This window comes from Macrobrachium rosenbergii, chromosome 16 (genome assembly GCF_040412425.1).
Source record: "Macrobrachium rosenbergii isolate ZJJX-2024 chromosome 16, ASM4041242v1, whole genome shotgun sequence".
Taxonomy (NCBI): Eukaryota; Metazoa; Arthropoda; class Malacostraca; order Decapoda; family Palaemonidae; genus Macrobrachium; species Macrobrachium rosenbergii.
The window spans coordinates 61,629,062-61,645,324 of NC_089756.1; the positions used below are offsets into that span (position 1 = coordinate 61,629,062).

Here is a 16,263-nt window from a genome sequence, read left to right on the forward strand (position 1 = left end):
GAGAAGGGAGCTGGTACAGTAGAAATATTAGGAATGATGTGAAAACGTGTGTGAAATGTGCAGAGGAAGCCGTTTGGTGAATAAGTGGTTATGGAGTGTCTAAAGGGGGCAAGACTTATTACTGTAATAAGATGTTAAAGATTCAGTTAGGTGGAAGTCTAGGACTATAAAGGATTGAAGGACTGGAAGGGGAGACATGTAGAAGGTGCTGAGGAACAATATAAAGAGGAAAAAGAAACTAAGGTGTTAAGCATAGGTATTGGGAAAACTACAGAGAGCTAAACAAAAGTTTAGGAACAAGGGAAGGTGAAAAGGGCATTTTAGAGAACATCAAACTCAAGGAAAAAGCAAAGACAAGAACAAGATCTGGGTCAGGTGCCATAAATAATATAGAAGGATATATCTCGCGAAAGTGTGATGACGTAAAACAAAGATGGTCAGATTATCATAAGCATCCTTTAAACAGAAAATGAAAGAGGAGATCTGAGCGAAGAAGGAGGGCGAGGGGCTTGAATTGAACATACAATCTATAGAATTAGAGAAGGCCATAAGTAAAATAAAAAAAAAAAAAGACAAAGCATCAAGTTCTACCGAGGTGCAAATTGTAATGTTGGCGATACTGGTTAGAAAGTAGGAAGGATGGATACTGGAACTGTTAATAGCAATCTGGTAAGAGGAAGAAGGGAGAGAATGTGGAGAATGGTAGTTATAGAGCAGTGGTTCTCAAGTGCGGCCATGGTGGCCGCATGCGGCCGCCGGGCAAATTTAATGCGGCCACCAAGGGAAATTTAGTCATCCAATGGAAAGAGAATTCAAATAAGAGAGAGAGAGAGAGAGAGAGAGAGAGAGAGAGAGAGAGAGAGAGTTAATTTTGTTATTATTATTATTATTATTATTATTATTATTATTATTATTATTATTATTGTCATCCCTTAAGTTTAACCAGAGACCTGGGTTTCAATCTGTATGATACTTGTTCCATTGTTTACAAAGCATATCATACCTGTTTGGTGGTTGTTCATACGTATGACACGTGTCCTTCAGTGCCGTGGATTCGTGACATGCTGTCCATACGCTTTGTTATTATTATTATTATTATTATTATTATTATTATTATTATTATTATTATTATCTCTTTAACTTTAACCAGAGACCTGGGTTTCAATCTGTATAATACCTGTTCCGTTGTCTACAAGAATCTTGAAGCATCTTTGAGGCTTGCTCTGGAGGAGAGAACAGTACAAGAATTACCTTTTTCAAAACTGTTATCTGAAAAATTAATATCAAGACTGTTTTACTTGAATAATGAATAATAAACTGATTGCCTGCACGAGAATTTCTTTTTAAATCATACCTAAAAGATTAATATGAAAGTTATTGTCTGCATTCTGTTTATATTTTTAAGATTACTTGTAATTGGACATTTCTTGTAGGTACCTATAATGAAGCCATTTATGGAGGATGGGACCTTATTGCCACATCTTATATTGATTGTACTTAGTGCAGCCACCAGCAACATCTCGTGGCCGCCGATGCGGCCGCTAGAATAATCTGCTTGAGAACCATGGTAATAGAGTATTGAATAAATAGAACACTTGTTGAAGATTATAGAAAGAATGCTTGAATAAAGATTACAAGAAACAGTGAGGAGTGAACAGCAGTGCAGTTTCATAGATGAAGAGATAGGAATGAAGCTCTTTTCATAATAAGACTGTTACAGGAAAAGAGGTTGGAAGGTAATCGGAAGTTCTGCTGTGCATTCTTAGAACTAAAGAACAAGAGAGGTAGTGTCTGGTGTTTAGAATTGAGTGCCAGAAAAGTTGGTTAGGCTAGTTGAAATGAACGAGGACAGCAGTATTAACAGCCTGCGGCAAAACCAAAATATTTGAAGTTAAAGTTGAGGGATTAGGAATGAAAATCTATTGAATGATCTCGTGATAATGGCAGAGACTGAAGAAGAGTTACAAAGAAAGGTTAGAGAGTGATGGGGTGGTATGAAGCTGTGGTGTCCAGCAAGCAGGGAGGGGATAAGTTATTCATATAAGATACAAGAGTCCTAAATTTAAAACAGATAGAGAATTTCAAATCCTTACGGTCTACTTTAGGCCAGGAAGAAGGGTGTGAAACGGAGATTGAAAGTAGGATAAAAGCAGCTTTGTGGCACTGGAGTTAAGTGGCAGGCATACGGTGTGACAAAAAAAATCAAAATAAACTGTGAATAAAGATCTATTGCACTGTAATTAGATCAGTGACAATGCATGATTCTGAAATATGGTCATTAAAAAGTTGAAACAAATACAAATGAGGATGCTGCAGTGGATATTGGGTATCTAATTGCATGAAAGGCTAAAAATGAACAAAAATAGAAGTACCAGCGTGGTTACAATCACGGATATCATAAGAGAGTCGAGACTGAGATGGTGAGGGTGAGTGAGGAGGGAGTAGTGAAGATGTCTTGGATGGCACATGTTACGGGTACAAAATACAGAGGAATACAAAGAATTGGGTGGCATGGTAACATGAAGGAGTATTTAGAGAGGAGGGGCTTAGCAGAGGAAGATGCTTTTGACAGAAATAATTGGAGAAGATGCATCAAGACAACCAACCATTTAGCGTAGGGATAGCAAAGGGGATGAAGAAGACAATTCTACATATACCAGTAACCAAATTAATGCCAGTCTGAATGTTGAATTAGTTGCTCCTTTGAATTTGTAGTAGACCAAATATTAAGTGTGTGAGGTGAGTCTGTGTGGCTATATATGTGTAGTGTGATGGTCTGTGGTGATGTGGTCTAGAACCCAGGGTGCTACCATCATGAAAAATTATGGGAACACAAACTGAAACTGGAACTATAAAACTAAATTAATGGTAACAAAGTAAATTAGAAATATGCATGCTGAAACTATTGTTAGGAACAATCGCTTGCCTATTGTTCCCTTGGTGGATTGTTGCCTCCTTTGTTTTCTTTGTTTTTCTTGCTGGCGAGTTGACGTCTGATGGATGGCGTCAGACTTTGTCAGTCAGGTTCGTAGCAGCAACGAGCCAGGTTCTGGAGGGCAGAACGACCGATGGTCCAGGGCAGCAGCGAGCCAGCTGGAGTAGCAGCAGCAGCAGGTATCCATACCTGCGAGTCAGATCCTGGCAGCAGAGCAGCGGAGAGTTTGTTGAGGACGAGATGGTTGCCGTGTCGGCTCTGTCATGGTCGTCGTAATTGGAGGAGGACGTCAGTACGTTTCTTGAGGACGAGATGGTTGCCGTGTCGGCTCTGTCATGGTCGTCATTGGAGGAGGACGTCAGTACGTTTCTTGGAGGACGAGACGGTTGCCGTGTCGGCTCTGTCGTGGTCGTCCGATGTTGAAGAAGGACGTCAGTACTGTTCCTTTAGGCTGCTTAATTACGTATTTGTTGTAATAGTTATTTTACAGGTTTTCCGTTATTTTACAGTTTTTTTTCATTATTCTTATTATGTTTTTTTTGCTGCCTGTTATTTTTATATTTGTGCTGCCTGTGAGTTATGCAATTATTATTTTTAACTGACTCTATTAAATGTATTTACTGTGTTGGCCAAGTTATTTGTTTATGGATTTAGTTTTTTTTTGTGCTACTCTGGTAATTATTGATTTGGTTCATGTTTAATTGATTTCATTTTTGTATTGATTCATTTTTGTACTGACTCTATTTTATTTATCTTTGTTTTTTTATATTTGCTGCTAATGTTATGTAATTAATTCATTTGTAGTAATGTTCATTTTGTTTTTAAATTGAACCTTGACTCAACTGTACATTATGTAAATAACTTAACTTTGTAAATAAATTAATTTTAAGGTAACTTTTTCGTTTTGTTCTGCTCCTCCCTCCTTTGTTTGTCACCTCTCGTCAGTCATTACAGCCCAATTGCTTGTTTATTTTAAAGAACCTGTCGATCTCGAGAGGCGAGATCGTAACACTATGTTTACATTTATTTTCATATTCCCATAAAATTTTCCTTAGGTAATATTGTCTTTTGAAGTATAATGAAATCTCTGGTTTTTTTTCCAGGAAAATTCCCAGTTACAGTTGCTGTATAAAGGAAAGAGACAATCAGCTTTGGATATGTCAAGATCCCAATCCAAAACTTGATTTTGAAGTAAGTACAGTAGTGCTTACAGTGTTGTATGTTAATATCTGTCGTGGTCGTCGATGTTGACTGTCATAAACAATGTACAGGGTGTCCCCAAAAAAATGTACTCAGTTTGTCTACCCACAACTCACTGACTTTTCATTTCTTTTCATATTAAATTGACCCTAATAATGGCAGAAGTACGACTAAGTTTTGAAGAAAGAAATTTCATCATAAAGTGCTACTGGAAGCTCAAAAACATCATGGAAGTGCAAAGACAATTTAGAAGACATTTTCACAAAGATTCACCAACGCAATACACCATCGCTCGCATGCGAGATAAGGCTGAACCAGATGGAACTGTGCATGACGTCCATAAGGAGCATTCAGGAAGGCCACGGTTACCTATCAGCCTGCAAAGGAAAAACAGTTGCTGGAAACCCACCACCGAGCCCCACAGAAGTCTGTACGTCAAATTCCTCTTGTGACAGGAATCACAGAATCAAACGCCCATTGCATTTTCAAGCGACTTCATTGCAAATGTTACATGATGTTTTCAAGTAGCACTTCATGATCAAATTTCCTTATTCAAAACTTAGTCATACTTCTGCCATTATAAGGCCATTTTAATATGAAAGTAAATAAAAATTATATATATATATATATATATATATATATATATATATATATATATATATATATATATATATATACATACATAAACATACACACGTATATATACATGTACATGTGTATATATATATATATATATATATATATATATATATATATATATATATATATATATATATATATATATATATATATATATATATATATATATATATACATACACAAACACACACACGTATATATATATGTATGTACATGTGTATATATATATATATATATATACATATATATATATATATATATATATATATATATATATATATATATATATATTTATCATATACTTTGTTACACGTGACTTTTATATTCACAACTATTAAACCACAAATATCATTTAATACCCATTTTACTATTTTTCAGGAAAACTTTTACTCATTAGAATCCCCCCTGGTTGTAAGTTATTGCCGTGGGATGGTGAACTGGATATTGAATTAAATTTGTGGCTTAATTTTTGTGAATATATACAGTATATATATACACACACAAAACACACACATAAGACACACCTTGTGGCACACACACACACACACACACACACACACACACACACACACATATATATATATATATATATATATATATATATATATATATATATATATATATATATATATATAATCAGGGAAAGTGTTGACTTCTAGCAAGACGGATACGTAGAACAATAGGACGACGAAAAGGAGGTGATACATATTCAGCTTTATTTACAGCCAACGTTTCAAAGCATGGCTTCATCATCAGGGCTAAAATACAAAAATAACAACAATTAAAATCAATACAAAAGACTCAGTAAAATCATTAACGTTAAAATATAGATATTAAAACCGAAACATAAAAGTTAAAACCAACCTAACGCCTCAAGAAAGAAAATTGAGTGACCAAGAAGGGCACCAAAAGGACGAAGAGAACTCTTAAGCAATAAACAGAGGGCAAAAGAAGACTGACTATTCAAAGATGGAACCAGTTGTTTGATGGTTAACGACTCGAGGATATGGAGAGAAGTTTCATCAGCAGCTTGCTCTAAGATTTCAAAATCGTCATAGCAAATATAAGCTTTGCATTGTTTAGAATGTTCCCTTATGTTAGAAAACTCCTTCTTACTCAATGTACACCCTGTTCTATGGCTAACGCCACGATGAGAGTCAACTCGCACTTTCAGCATTCTTTTGGTGGATCCGACGTAAGTCCCGAGATTACATCTCGGGCAAGTATACTTATAGACCACCAAAGAATGCATAAGGTTAGGAACAGTGTCTTTAAATCTAAAAAAGAGCCAATTGTTCTTGGATTACTTAGAACAGGTTTGGGATTGATACAGTAAAAGTATTTCTTTAAAATCTGCCTCAGCGTAGTTAAAAATTTTTCATCGTTCGTAAAAGGCAAGGAAACATAAAAATCAAGTTTAGGTACTGTAGGTACAGGAATTTTTGGTTGAAATTTATTATTTTAGCCCTGATGATGAAGCCATGCTTTGAAACGTTGGCTGTAAATAAAGCTGAATATGTATCACCTCCTTTTCGTCGTCCTATTTGTTCATATATATATATATATATATATATATATATATATATATATATATATATATATATATATATATATATATATATATATATATATCCTCCTGAACATATATAGCATAGTATTGTAAACAAAGTATTGTCAATTGAATCAAGAATAATCAATAGAGGGAATATGAATTATTCTCTGAATGACTATTCTGTTAAAACTGGAATCACAAACAGAGAAAAGGTTGTTACCAGCCGATAAAAATAGCATTCATTATAAAGATTCGATCCTTGATATTCTATTCAACAAGAATACTAATCAATTACCCAAGATGCTTCTTCAAAACCATTGTTTATAATAGTGAAAATGCCCTTTTCTTTTGTAAACTTTCAACAAAATAAAACTTACCTTAAAAGTAACAGCTGTGATACTTGCACTAACGAATAATACCTATCTACATTCTACAAATTTAAAACAAACTCTGAAAATGCTGTGCAAGGATATATCAGTTCATTCGAGTCAGGGAGCTCTTGCAAAATTTTGTCGTCAGAATACTCAAAAGATGAAAGCAAACACCTAACAAAAAAAGCAGAATATATATATATATATATATATATATATATATATATATATATATATATATATATATATATATATATATATATATATATATATATATACATATATATATATATATATATGTGTGTGTGTGTGTATATATATATATATATATATATATATATATATATATATATGTGTGTGTGTGTGTGTATGTGTGTGTATATACATGTTTTCAGATTTATTTATTAGAATAGTAGATTCTATATATACTTATATATATAAATATATATATATATATATATATATATATATATATATATATATATATATATATATATATATATATATATATATTTTGAACATATTATGTTTTACTATATCCAAGCTGTCTTGTTATGGGGTGTAATGTTACTGTACAACCTAGACAAAAATTTTTACTCAAAAAAGTAACATTTAAAATTAAGTTTATAATTACACTGTTTTTCTTGATTAAATCTGTAACAGGTACTGGAAGAGAAGGATCGTCAAGAAACAATTGAGAGATTCAGCACTGATGCAATAGAATCTGGAGAAACTCCATTGTGGAAAGCTCGTCTCATACGAGTATCTGATGATTCTCCTTGTGTTCTGCCAGAATTAAAAGAGGCTTTTCCATACCAGTATGATCTTATACTTTCTCTCCACCATAGTTTCATAGATGGCTTCACAGCAGGTTTTGGTTTCCAAAAGCTGGTAGAGATACTAAACGATGTCATTGCTGGTCGACCTCCTGACAACCAACCCCTTGCCATGTGTGTCTCTGATGCAGATATCCAGGAACTAAATGCAAAGATCAGGAGACAGCTAGAGGAAGACCCTGTCAAACTTCAAGAACTAAAGGAAGATACACTTGCCTGTAATAACATGCCAGTGCTTCTAAAAGCATTTCCCCCACCAGGGGGAAAAACTATTCTAAGACAATTTCTCATGATGTAAAACAACATACTTTACAAAAGTTTTATGCTTATTGTAAAAGTGAAGGAGTAACTTTCAACAGTGGGTTTGAAGCCCTAATTAACACAGCTTTAGTGGAAATGATAAGAGACGCTGGTGTTCATGATGAATCTCATCAAATAAGTGTTAACATGGCTTTTGACATGCGGCGGTACATGAAGCAATATGAACTACCAATTGTTGGCCTGAACAGGCGTCACCATGCACACAGAATACAAACTCATGTGAATGTTCGAAATCACTTTTGGACATATACTCGAATGCTCCATGACAAGCTTTCAAGGCTGATAAAATCTGGAGAAGTCATGCAACAATATGTTGTGCGGCAAATGACCATGCCACAGGTTTCCTTAGATGACTACTACAAAGGTAACCCACCCCTTGTTCGAGACTATGTCCTCTCAAATGTTGGTGATTTAACAAAAATGTTACCAGGTGAGGGAGAACACTTGCAGATGACAAATTCATTAATTTTCAATTCAATTCATAAATCACCATATATGATGTTACTACACATATTTACATTCCGTGGACACTCGCCTTATAGCCTGGGTTACAACAGGAATAGTATGTCTGATGATACTGCAGGTGAGTTTATGGATAGGGTTGTGAATCTTTTGGAGAACTTTCCTCAGTGAGAAAATGGGTTTTTCATACAAAGTTATAAGTATTGTTTCCGGATGAGTGATTATAATGCAGTGGTGATGTATAATCCAAGCCAGAATCTAAAGGATCATGGTAATCTAAAATACAATTTTCCTTGCATGATTTCTTTTTTTTTTATTGTAGACTCCCTTTTACCCATAGCTGGTGACATCTAAGACTGTCTTTCCTGTGTATATGAATAGAATAGCATACATAATCATTTTAATGTTACTGGTGGCGCGATTATTCACATATATATATACTGTATATATATACATATTGTTAGGAACAATCGTTTGCCGACTGTTCCCTTAGTGGGTTGTTGCCTCCTTTTTGTGTTTGTTTTTCTTACTGGCGAGCTGACGTCTGTTGAATGGCGTCAGACTTCGTCAGTCAGGTTCGTAACAGCAACCAGTCAGGTTCGTAACAGCAACAAATCAGGTTCGTAGCAGCAACAAGTCAGGTTCGTAGCAGCTACGAATCAGGTCCAGGGCAGCAGCGAGTCCGTTGGGGTAGCAGCAGCAGGTATCCTTACCTGAGAGTCAGGTCCCGGCAGCAGACCCATGAAGAGTTTTTGAGGACGAGATGGTTGCCGTGTCGGCTCTGTCATGGTCGTCGTAATTGGAGGAGGACGTCAGTACGTTTCTTGGAGGATGAGATGGTTGCCGTGTCGGCTCTGTCATGGTCGTTGTAATTGGAGGAGGACGTCAGTACGTTTCTTGGAGGATGAGATGGTTGCCGTGTCGGCTCTGTCATGGTCGTTGTAATTGGAGGAGGACGTCAGTACGTTTCTTGGAGGACGAGATGGTTGCCGTGTCGGCTCTGTCGCGGTCTTCGGTACTATAGGAGGACGTCAGCACTGTGCTTGAGGACGAGATGGTTGTCGTTTCGACTCTGTCGGGGTTGTCCTGCAGTGTTCCTGTCAAGCAGCTTGGGGCTGTTTCGACGGCTCTTTTGAGTTCGTCAGTGGATGTTTGTGTAACTCTGGCTGTAATGTAACTAGTAGCATGCTGCTTACGTATTTATTAAATTGTTTATGTAGTTCATATTATGCTGCTTGTGTTTTTATTGTTGTTTTTGATTTATTATGCTGCCTGTGTATTAATTAATTTTGCTGCTCAAGTGTTTATTGATTTGATGTTTAATTACTTGGATTGTATTTTGCTGCAGCCTCTTTTATTTTTTTAATGTAATTATTCAATTTTGATATTGATGCATTTTGGATGTAAAATTTTCTTTCAGAGCCATTTTTAGTTATGGAATTTTTGGTAACTGACTCATTTTGCATATATTAAAATTGAACCTGACTCGCTGTATATTGTGTATATACTTTATTGTTAATAATAACCTTTTTTGTATTTGTTCTCCTCCTCCCTCCTTTGTTTGTCACCTCTCGTCAGTCATTACAGCCCAATTGCTTGTGTTTTTAAAGAACCTGTCGATCTCGAGAGGCGAGATCGTAATATGTATATATATATATATATATATATATATATATATATATATATATATATATATATATATATATATATATATATATATATATATATATATATATATATATATATATATATATATATATATATATATATATATATATATATATATATATATATATATATATATATATATATATATATATATATATATATATATATATATATATATATATATTTATATATTTATATATTTATATATTTATATATTTATATATATATATATATATATTTATATATTATATATATATATATATATATATATATATATATATATATATATATATACTATATATATATACAAGTATAATCAGTAAGCTACAAACGTCCTTTAATATCCAATTATTCTACCTCGGAAATAATATATTTTCATATAAGTTACCGAAGAGGAATTTTTTATTGATAATAAGTTCGTCGAGCCCATACGACGAACTTTATCGGCCCTAAGAAAAAAACAGGATCTAGATGGAAATATTATTGGGGCTGCTCTGGCTAATCGACAGCTCGCACACACAAAGGAGGAGGAATAACAAAAATACAGGAGTTTGCTATAAAAATAGATTTATTAATATTAAAGTTAATAAAAATCTTAAACAAAAAAAAGGCCATAACAAAATGAGCCAGGTCCGGGCCACGAAACACAAAAATAAAGCAATATTACTTTATATCAAAAAAGAAGTACCAGCAGCAGTCGATACAAAAAAAAAAAAAGCATCTCCAGCGAAGTCCACCAACTAACGACAACAGGCCGTATTATCACGACGTCCTGCTGCCGTCTCGCCAAAATACAAAGGACACGGGGCCACTGCACCCGAGCCAAAACTGCCGACAGGGTCTCCACCTGCGGCCAACAAACAACCATCTTCGTTGGTGCGCTGCTCCAGCCTGGGCCCAAACATCGGCTGCATCCTCAAAGTCGAACTGCTGCTGGTACTCAAAGTCCTCTTCCCAAGAGAACAACCCGTTCGCCAAACAACCTGACTTGGTGCTGTTACGAACCTGAAACTGATACCTGCTGCTGCTACAAAGTCTGCTACCCCAACTGACTCGCTGCTGCCCTGGACCATCGGTCGTTCTGCCCTAGAACCTGGCTCGTTGCTGCAAATGACTTGTTGCTGTTCCCTGACTCGCAAAGAACATACCTGCTGCTGCCCTGGACCATCGGTCGTTTCGCCCTCCAGAACCTGACCGTTGCTGCAAACGAACCTGACTAGAGGTTGGCGCCACGCCAACACAGACGTAAACACTCCTGTGAAAATAAGAGGAGGGGGAGGATTAGCCAAACAAACAAACTACCGTAACGCCCATAAAACAACCAAAGATCCTAATACCTTCCTCCCCGACAGAAAAAAAAAAAAATTTACAAAATTTTTTTTTTCAAAATAACCAACCTCCTCCTCAATGTGGTGAAAACTCCGACAACCAGAGCAGAGCCAATCCTGTCACACGGTCGCCAATGTTACGAACCGAGGTTTTCGGCCCTTAAGAAAAAACACAGGATCTAGATGGAAATATTATTGGGGCTGCTCTGGCTAATCGACAGCTCGCACACACAAAGGAGGAGGAATAACAAAAATACAGGAGTTTGCTATAAAAATAGATTTATTAATATTAAAGTTAATAAAAATCTTAAACAAAAAAAGGCCATAACAAAATGAGCCAGGTCCGGGCCACGAAACACAAAAATAAAGCAATATTACTTTATATCAAAAAGAAGTACCAGCAGCAGTCGATACAAAAAAAAGCCATCTCCAGCGAAGTCCACCAACTAACGACAACAGGCCGTATTATCACGACGTCCTGCTGCCGTCTCGCCAAAATACAAAGGACACGGGGCCACTGCACCCGAGCCAAAACTGCCGACAGGGTCTCCACCTGCGGCCAACAAACAACCATCTTCGTTGGTGCGCTGCTCCAGCCTGGGCCCAAACATCGGCTGCCCAAGAAACGTCCTCAAAGTCGAACTGCTGCTGGTACTCAAAAGTCCTCTTCCCCAAGAGAACAACCCGTTCGCTACTGCTGCCCGAACCTGACTTGGTGCTGTTACGAACCTGACTCGCAGGTACTGATACCTGCTGCTGCTACCCCAACTGACTCGCTGCTGCTACCCCAACTGACTCGCTGCTGCCCTGGACCATCGGTCGTTCTGCCCTCCAGAACCTGGCTCGTTGCTGCTACGAACATGACTTGTTGCTGTTACGAACCTGACTCGCAAAGTCGCAGGTACGGATACCTGCTGCTGCCCTGGACCATCGGTCGTTTCGCCCTCCAGAACCTGACTCGTTGCTGCTACGAACCTGACTAGAGGTTGGCGCCACGCCAACACAGACGTAAACACTCCTGTGAAAATAAGAGGAGGGGGGGAGGATTAGCCAAACAAACAAACTACTGTAACGCCCATAAAACAACCAAAGATCCTAATAGTAACATATATGAAAATATATTATTTCCGAGGTAGAGCGAATTGGATATTAAAGGACGTTTGTAGCTTACTGATTGTATATGAATCACGGTGATGTGATAAAAAGTCATATACATGTATATTTATATATTGTAACACGCATATCAAGGGTACTCAGTCTTATTTCAAGGCAACAACAGACGACTGCCAATGTTGGTTGTTGGTAACTTTATATCACTTCTCCTTTACAGTGCTAGCCCTAGAAACAAATGAGTAAAAAAATCAGATGTCGCTATCCTTGTAGAAGATACTCACTCTGCCTCATATAGAAATGAAGTTCCGCTAGCAGTAGCAAAGATCTGGAAGAGATCAGTAATTCATGTAGTCACTTGAGTATTAGGTTAAACTCCATCAAGATTAACTACTGCATTTTTGCTTTATGATTAACATAATTATTCATTTATGTTTGACAATATTTTCCATTTTCTTCATTTTTTCACAGCACTTCAGTAATATTTTATGAAATAATGCTATATCAAAACTAAGCAGCCTTCGACAGGATTCCCATTATCGACAGAGATGATGGCGTGAATGCTACGGGTTTTAGATATTTTGTGCAACTGCTACTGAAATACTGTTTTCATGTCTGGATGTAAACATCTCCCTGGAATGGTGATTTCCTTATTTTTAAATAGTGGTAATTATGATATGAACCGTCACTAGAGAAGATCTGGCTTGACCATCTTCCATTCTAATGTAAGACTGAGTGACAGTTATGGTAGTATTGTACACACCAACACTCAGGAGTAATATCGTTTTGCAACATTGACTTGGTTTACTCAAATTATATTCCATCTTAAATAGCTAAACCGCAATTATTATCTTCACAAAGGTGCTTTCAAGACTGAATCATTATAAATTGTATTCCACTTTCTAAACACATGAAGTACCATAGAATTCAGATGCAACAGTGTTTTTCTTTACTCATAATAATCTTTTATCATTGAGGTATTGTTGCGAATTATTTGAGAATAATTTTTGTGGTCAAGGTTTCTTCAATCTTTCAAAATTAAGACAATATATTGTAGTGTTTAGTCCTAGACTTATTTCGTCCATGACTTGGTTTTTATCCTCATAATATTGGTTGTGATGTCCCGACAAGCCATTTAAGCTAAATACTTAGCTTACCTTAGTGGTGATAGAAAGTATAACTTCATACTAGACATTTTTGAAATGACTGCCAGTGACAAATGGTCTCTCACCATTAAATTTTTTGACGAGTAGAATATTTGAGGGAATTTAGTTTTAAGGAAAAATGTGAGATACATTAATACCAAATAATAAACTTACTTGATGAAGAATAGTTTTAATATGCCATTGTTAAATTCTTGTATATTTCTTAGAGTACCAGAAACAGGAGGATGTATAATTATTCATATTCAAATTCGAGGTTTGGTCTTTCTTCACAACAAAACCTTACGACTACATCCGTAATGAGCATGATGAAATAAAGCTAAATATTATCAAAATAGAGTCAGCCAAGGTTATTACACAAACATAAAACCAACCATGGTAAGACAAAATGACTGGCAATTAAGAAACAGTTCTGTTAGTAATCAATAATATAACCAGTTGTAATTTATTCATTGAGCACTTAGTGCCTGTTTTACATGTAATTTATCTTAGCACCAACACCACAGGCCCCTTCTTCCATTCCCATATCTCATAAGAGATTACCACTAAAGGTATTTCAGACCCAGTTCCTGAATCTCAGCATTAGTGCAACAATATAAAAACATTCAGCAGGTTCCAGCAAAATGGCTGTGACGTCCCTTCTGAAGAAATTATTTTAAACCACTAAGGTCTAACCAAAAATTGCCACTGAAGTATCAAACATTTCTTTCAGCAAAATCCCTCAACCAGAAGTACTTCATCAACTTTAATGTAACTGATTACAGATGCTAATCCTGACAGATATACTGCTCCTGCTACTTACTTGTGCGTGCAAACAAGTATTTTACTACTGTAGTTTGGATCATTTTACATGTGTTTTTACGGACTGCTTTAGATGAATCTAGTAAGCAACACGCTGCATTCAGTATGGGTAAAGGTCTCTATCAATATCTATGTGTACCATTTGGCTTAAAATCCTGGCTTATCATTATTTTTACAAGGATGATGAACTTGCATTTTAAAGTTTATTTGGTTTTGTTCCATGAATTATTTTTCCCAATTATCTTGATGAATACATACAGAAACCTAGATTGGGGAATTAATTTTAAAGTGAGATTAAAGAATTGTGATTTTTTTAAGCCATAGTTGACTTCTCTGGGAAGCATACTGTAAGAAATAAGGCACCTCATATTTTGCAGGTTAATGAAAAGGGTATTCAAGATTTTCCTGTTCCACAATATAAGAAATATATATATATAACAATTCCTTGGTTCCTTAATGTACAAGACATTATGGAAGAGCATATTTATAGATATTCATCAGTCACAGCCCAATTAACTCAGTTACATAAGAAATATATTCCTTTTGCATGGGGAACATGATCAAGAGAATACTTTTAATAAACAGAAAAAAACATTCAGAGTCCAACTATTTCCAGTTATCAAAATGTTGACATATCCTTTATACTTTTTAAGCTTCCAGTAAGTTTTCAAGCTTACTGAACCCTGCAGAATCCAGGGAAGCCACCAGGCTCAGGAGCTTCTTAGAAAGTGCTCTAAAAGTCACATACCCATACATCACTCTCATTTCCCTCCATAAAGTCGTGAAACCCGGGTAACCAATCCACCTGTTGTATTAAAATGGGTAAGAGTCCACTAATGAGGTCAGTTGTTTTCTACACTAGTTACCTCAGACTAACCTGGTTGAAATAGACCACAGACAGTAAGGGACTAAAAAAAATCCATGTTATACCAACAAAGAAGCTACTACTAAGGGATTCAGAGCCGATGAAACATGGTTTTCCAGCAACACCTTTTTACCAAAGCATCGGATAAAGGTGAAAGTTGGGAAGTGTATATTTTATAACCCTACCTAATTTTTGCAAGTGTTATTAAGTACCTAAGTTCGATAGTTTAGATATTTATAGAGTAAAATGAAGTCGCTGATGCCAGAACTGAGAAAATCACAGACAAGGATCCTTAAACCATTCGTCACGTAAACATACGATGTCATGAAGCGCCACCCATCCAGTCATCCACCAGGTAGACAGTAAGTCACTGGCGCTAACGCTTACACAGTCTAGGCTTCAACAAATTCAATAATGGCCAGCAGGACATGGGATTGTCCCCATGGTTGCAAGACTGCATTTGTGCTATGGCTTGCCACTTTGTATAGCCTACTAGTGAGAGGACCCGTGGCAAAATTTACTATAGCATGAATAGGTAATCTTTTCTATAGTGGGTAATAGTTACTTGGCCACCCCAGAAGTGTGGGCAGGAGCTATTAGACATCATGTCATTTTGAGGAGGAGGAGTACTGGAAGTCGGGCAATATCCATGAGAGCGTGGAAGGAACCAGTCTTCACTGACATCGCTAGCGACGATGAGGATGGGGATGATGACCTCTTCCTCGAGAGTGACGATGAAAAAATTTTGTAAATAAATTATGTATAGTGTTAGACGTTTTATTTGTACATCTAAACAAACTTATTAAAATACAATGATTATAACAATACGTTCCTCATTCAAACTGATTTCAATATATTTTCATTTCCATGCATACCAGCATGAAGCGTGTTACATTTGATTGATATTAAGGATATGAATAATAGCTTGCTGCTTAGGGTGCTGTATGATATAAAAAAACTAAGAAAAATAACAATGGGTTACATTAACTGAAATAAAACAATGGCGTTGACC

At 36.0% G+C, this 16,263-nt stretch overlaps 1 protein-coding gene across 1 annotated transcript in view; it reads left to right on the top strand.

Moving 5' to 3' along the window:
- Positions 1-9,841, top strand: part of LOC136847476 (uncharacterized) — a 40,725-nt gene extending 30,884 nt beyond the window's left edge. The window contains 3 exon segments of the mRNA XM_067119212.1: positions 4,039-4,126; positions 7,361-7,816; positions 7,819-9,841. Of these exon segments, the coding sequence (XP_066975313.1) occupies positions 4,039-4,126; positions 7,361-7,816; positions 7,819-8,487 (1,213 nt within the window). The 3' untranslated portion in view covers positions 8,488-9,841.
- The last annotated feature ends 6,422 nt before the right edge of the window (positions 9,842-16,263 follow it).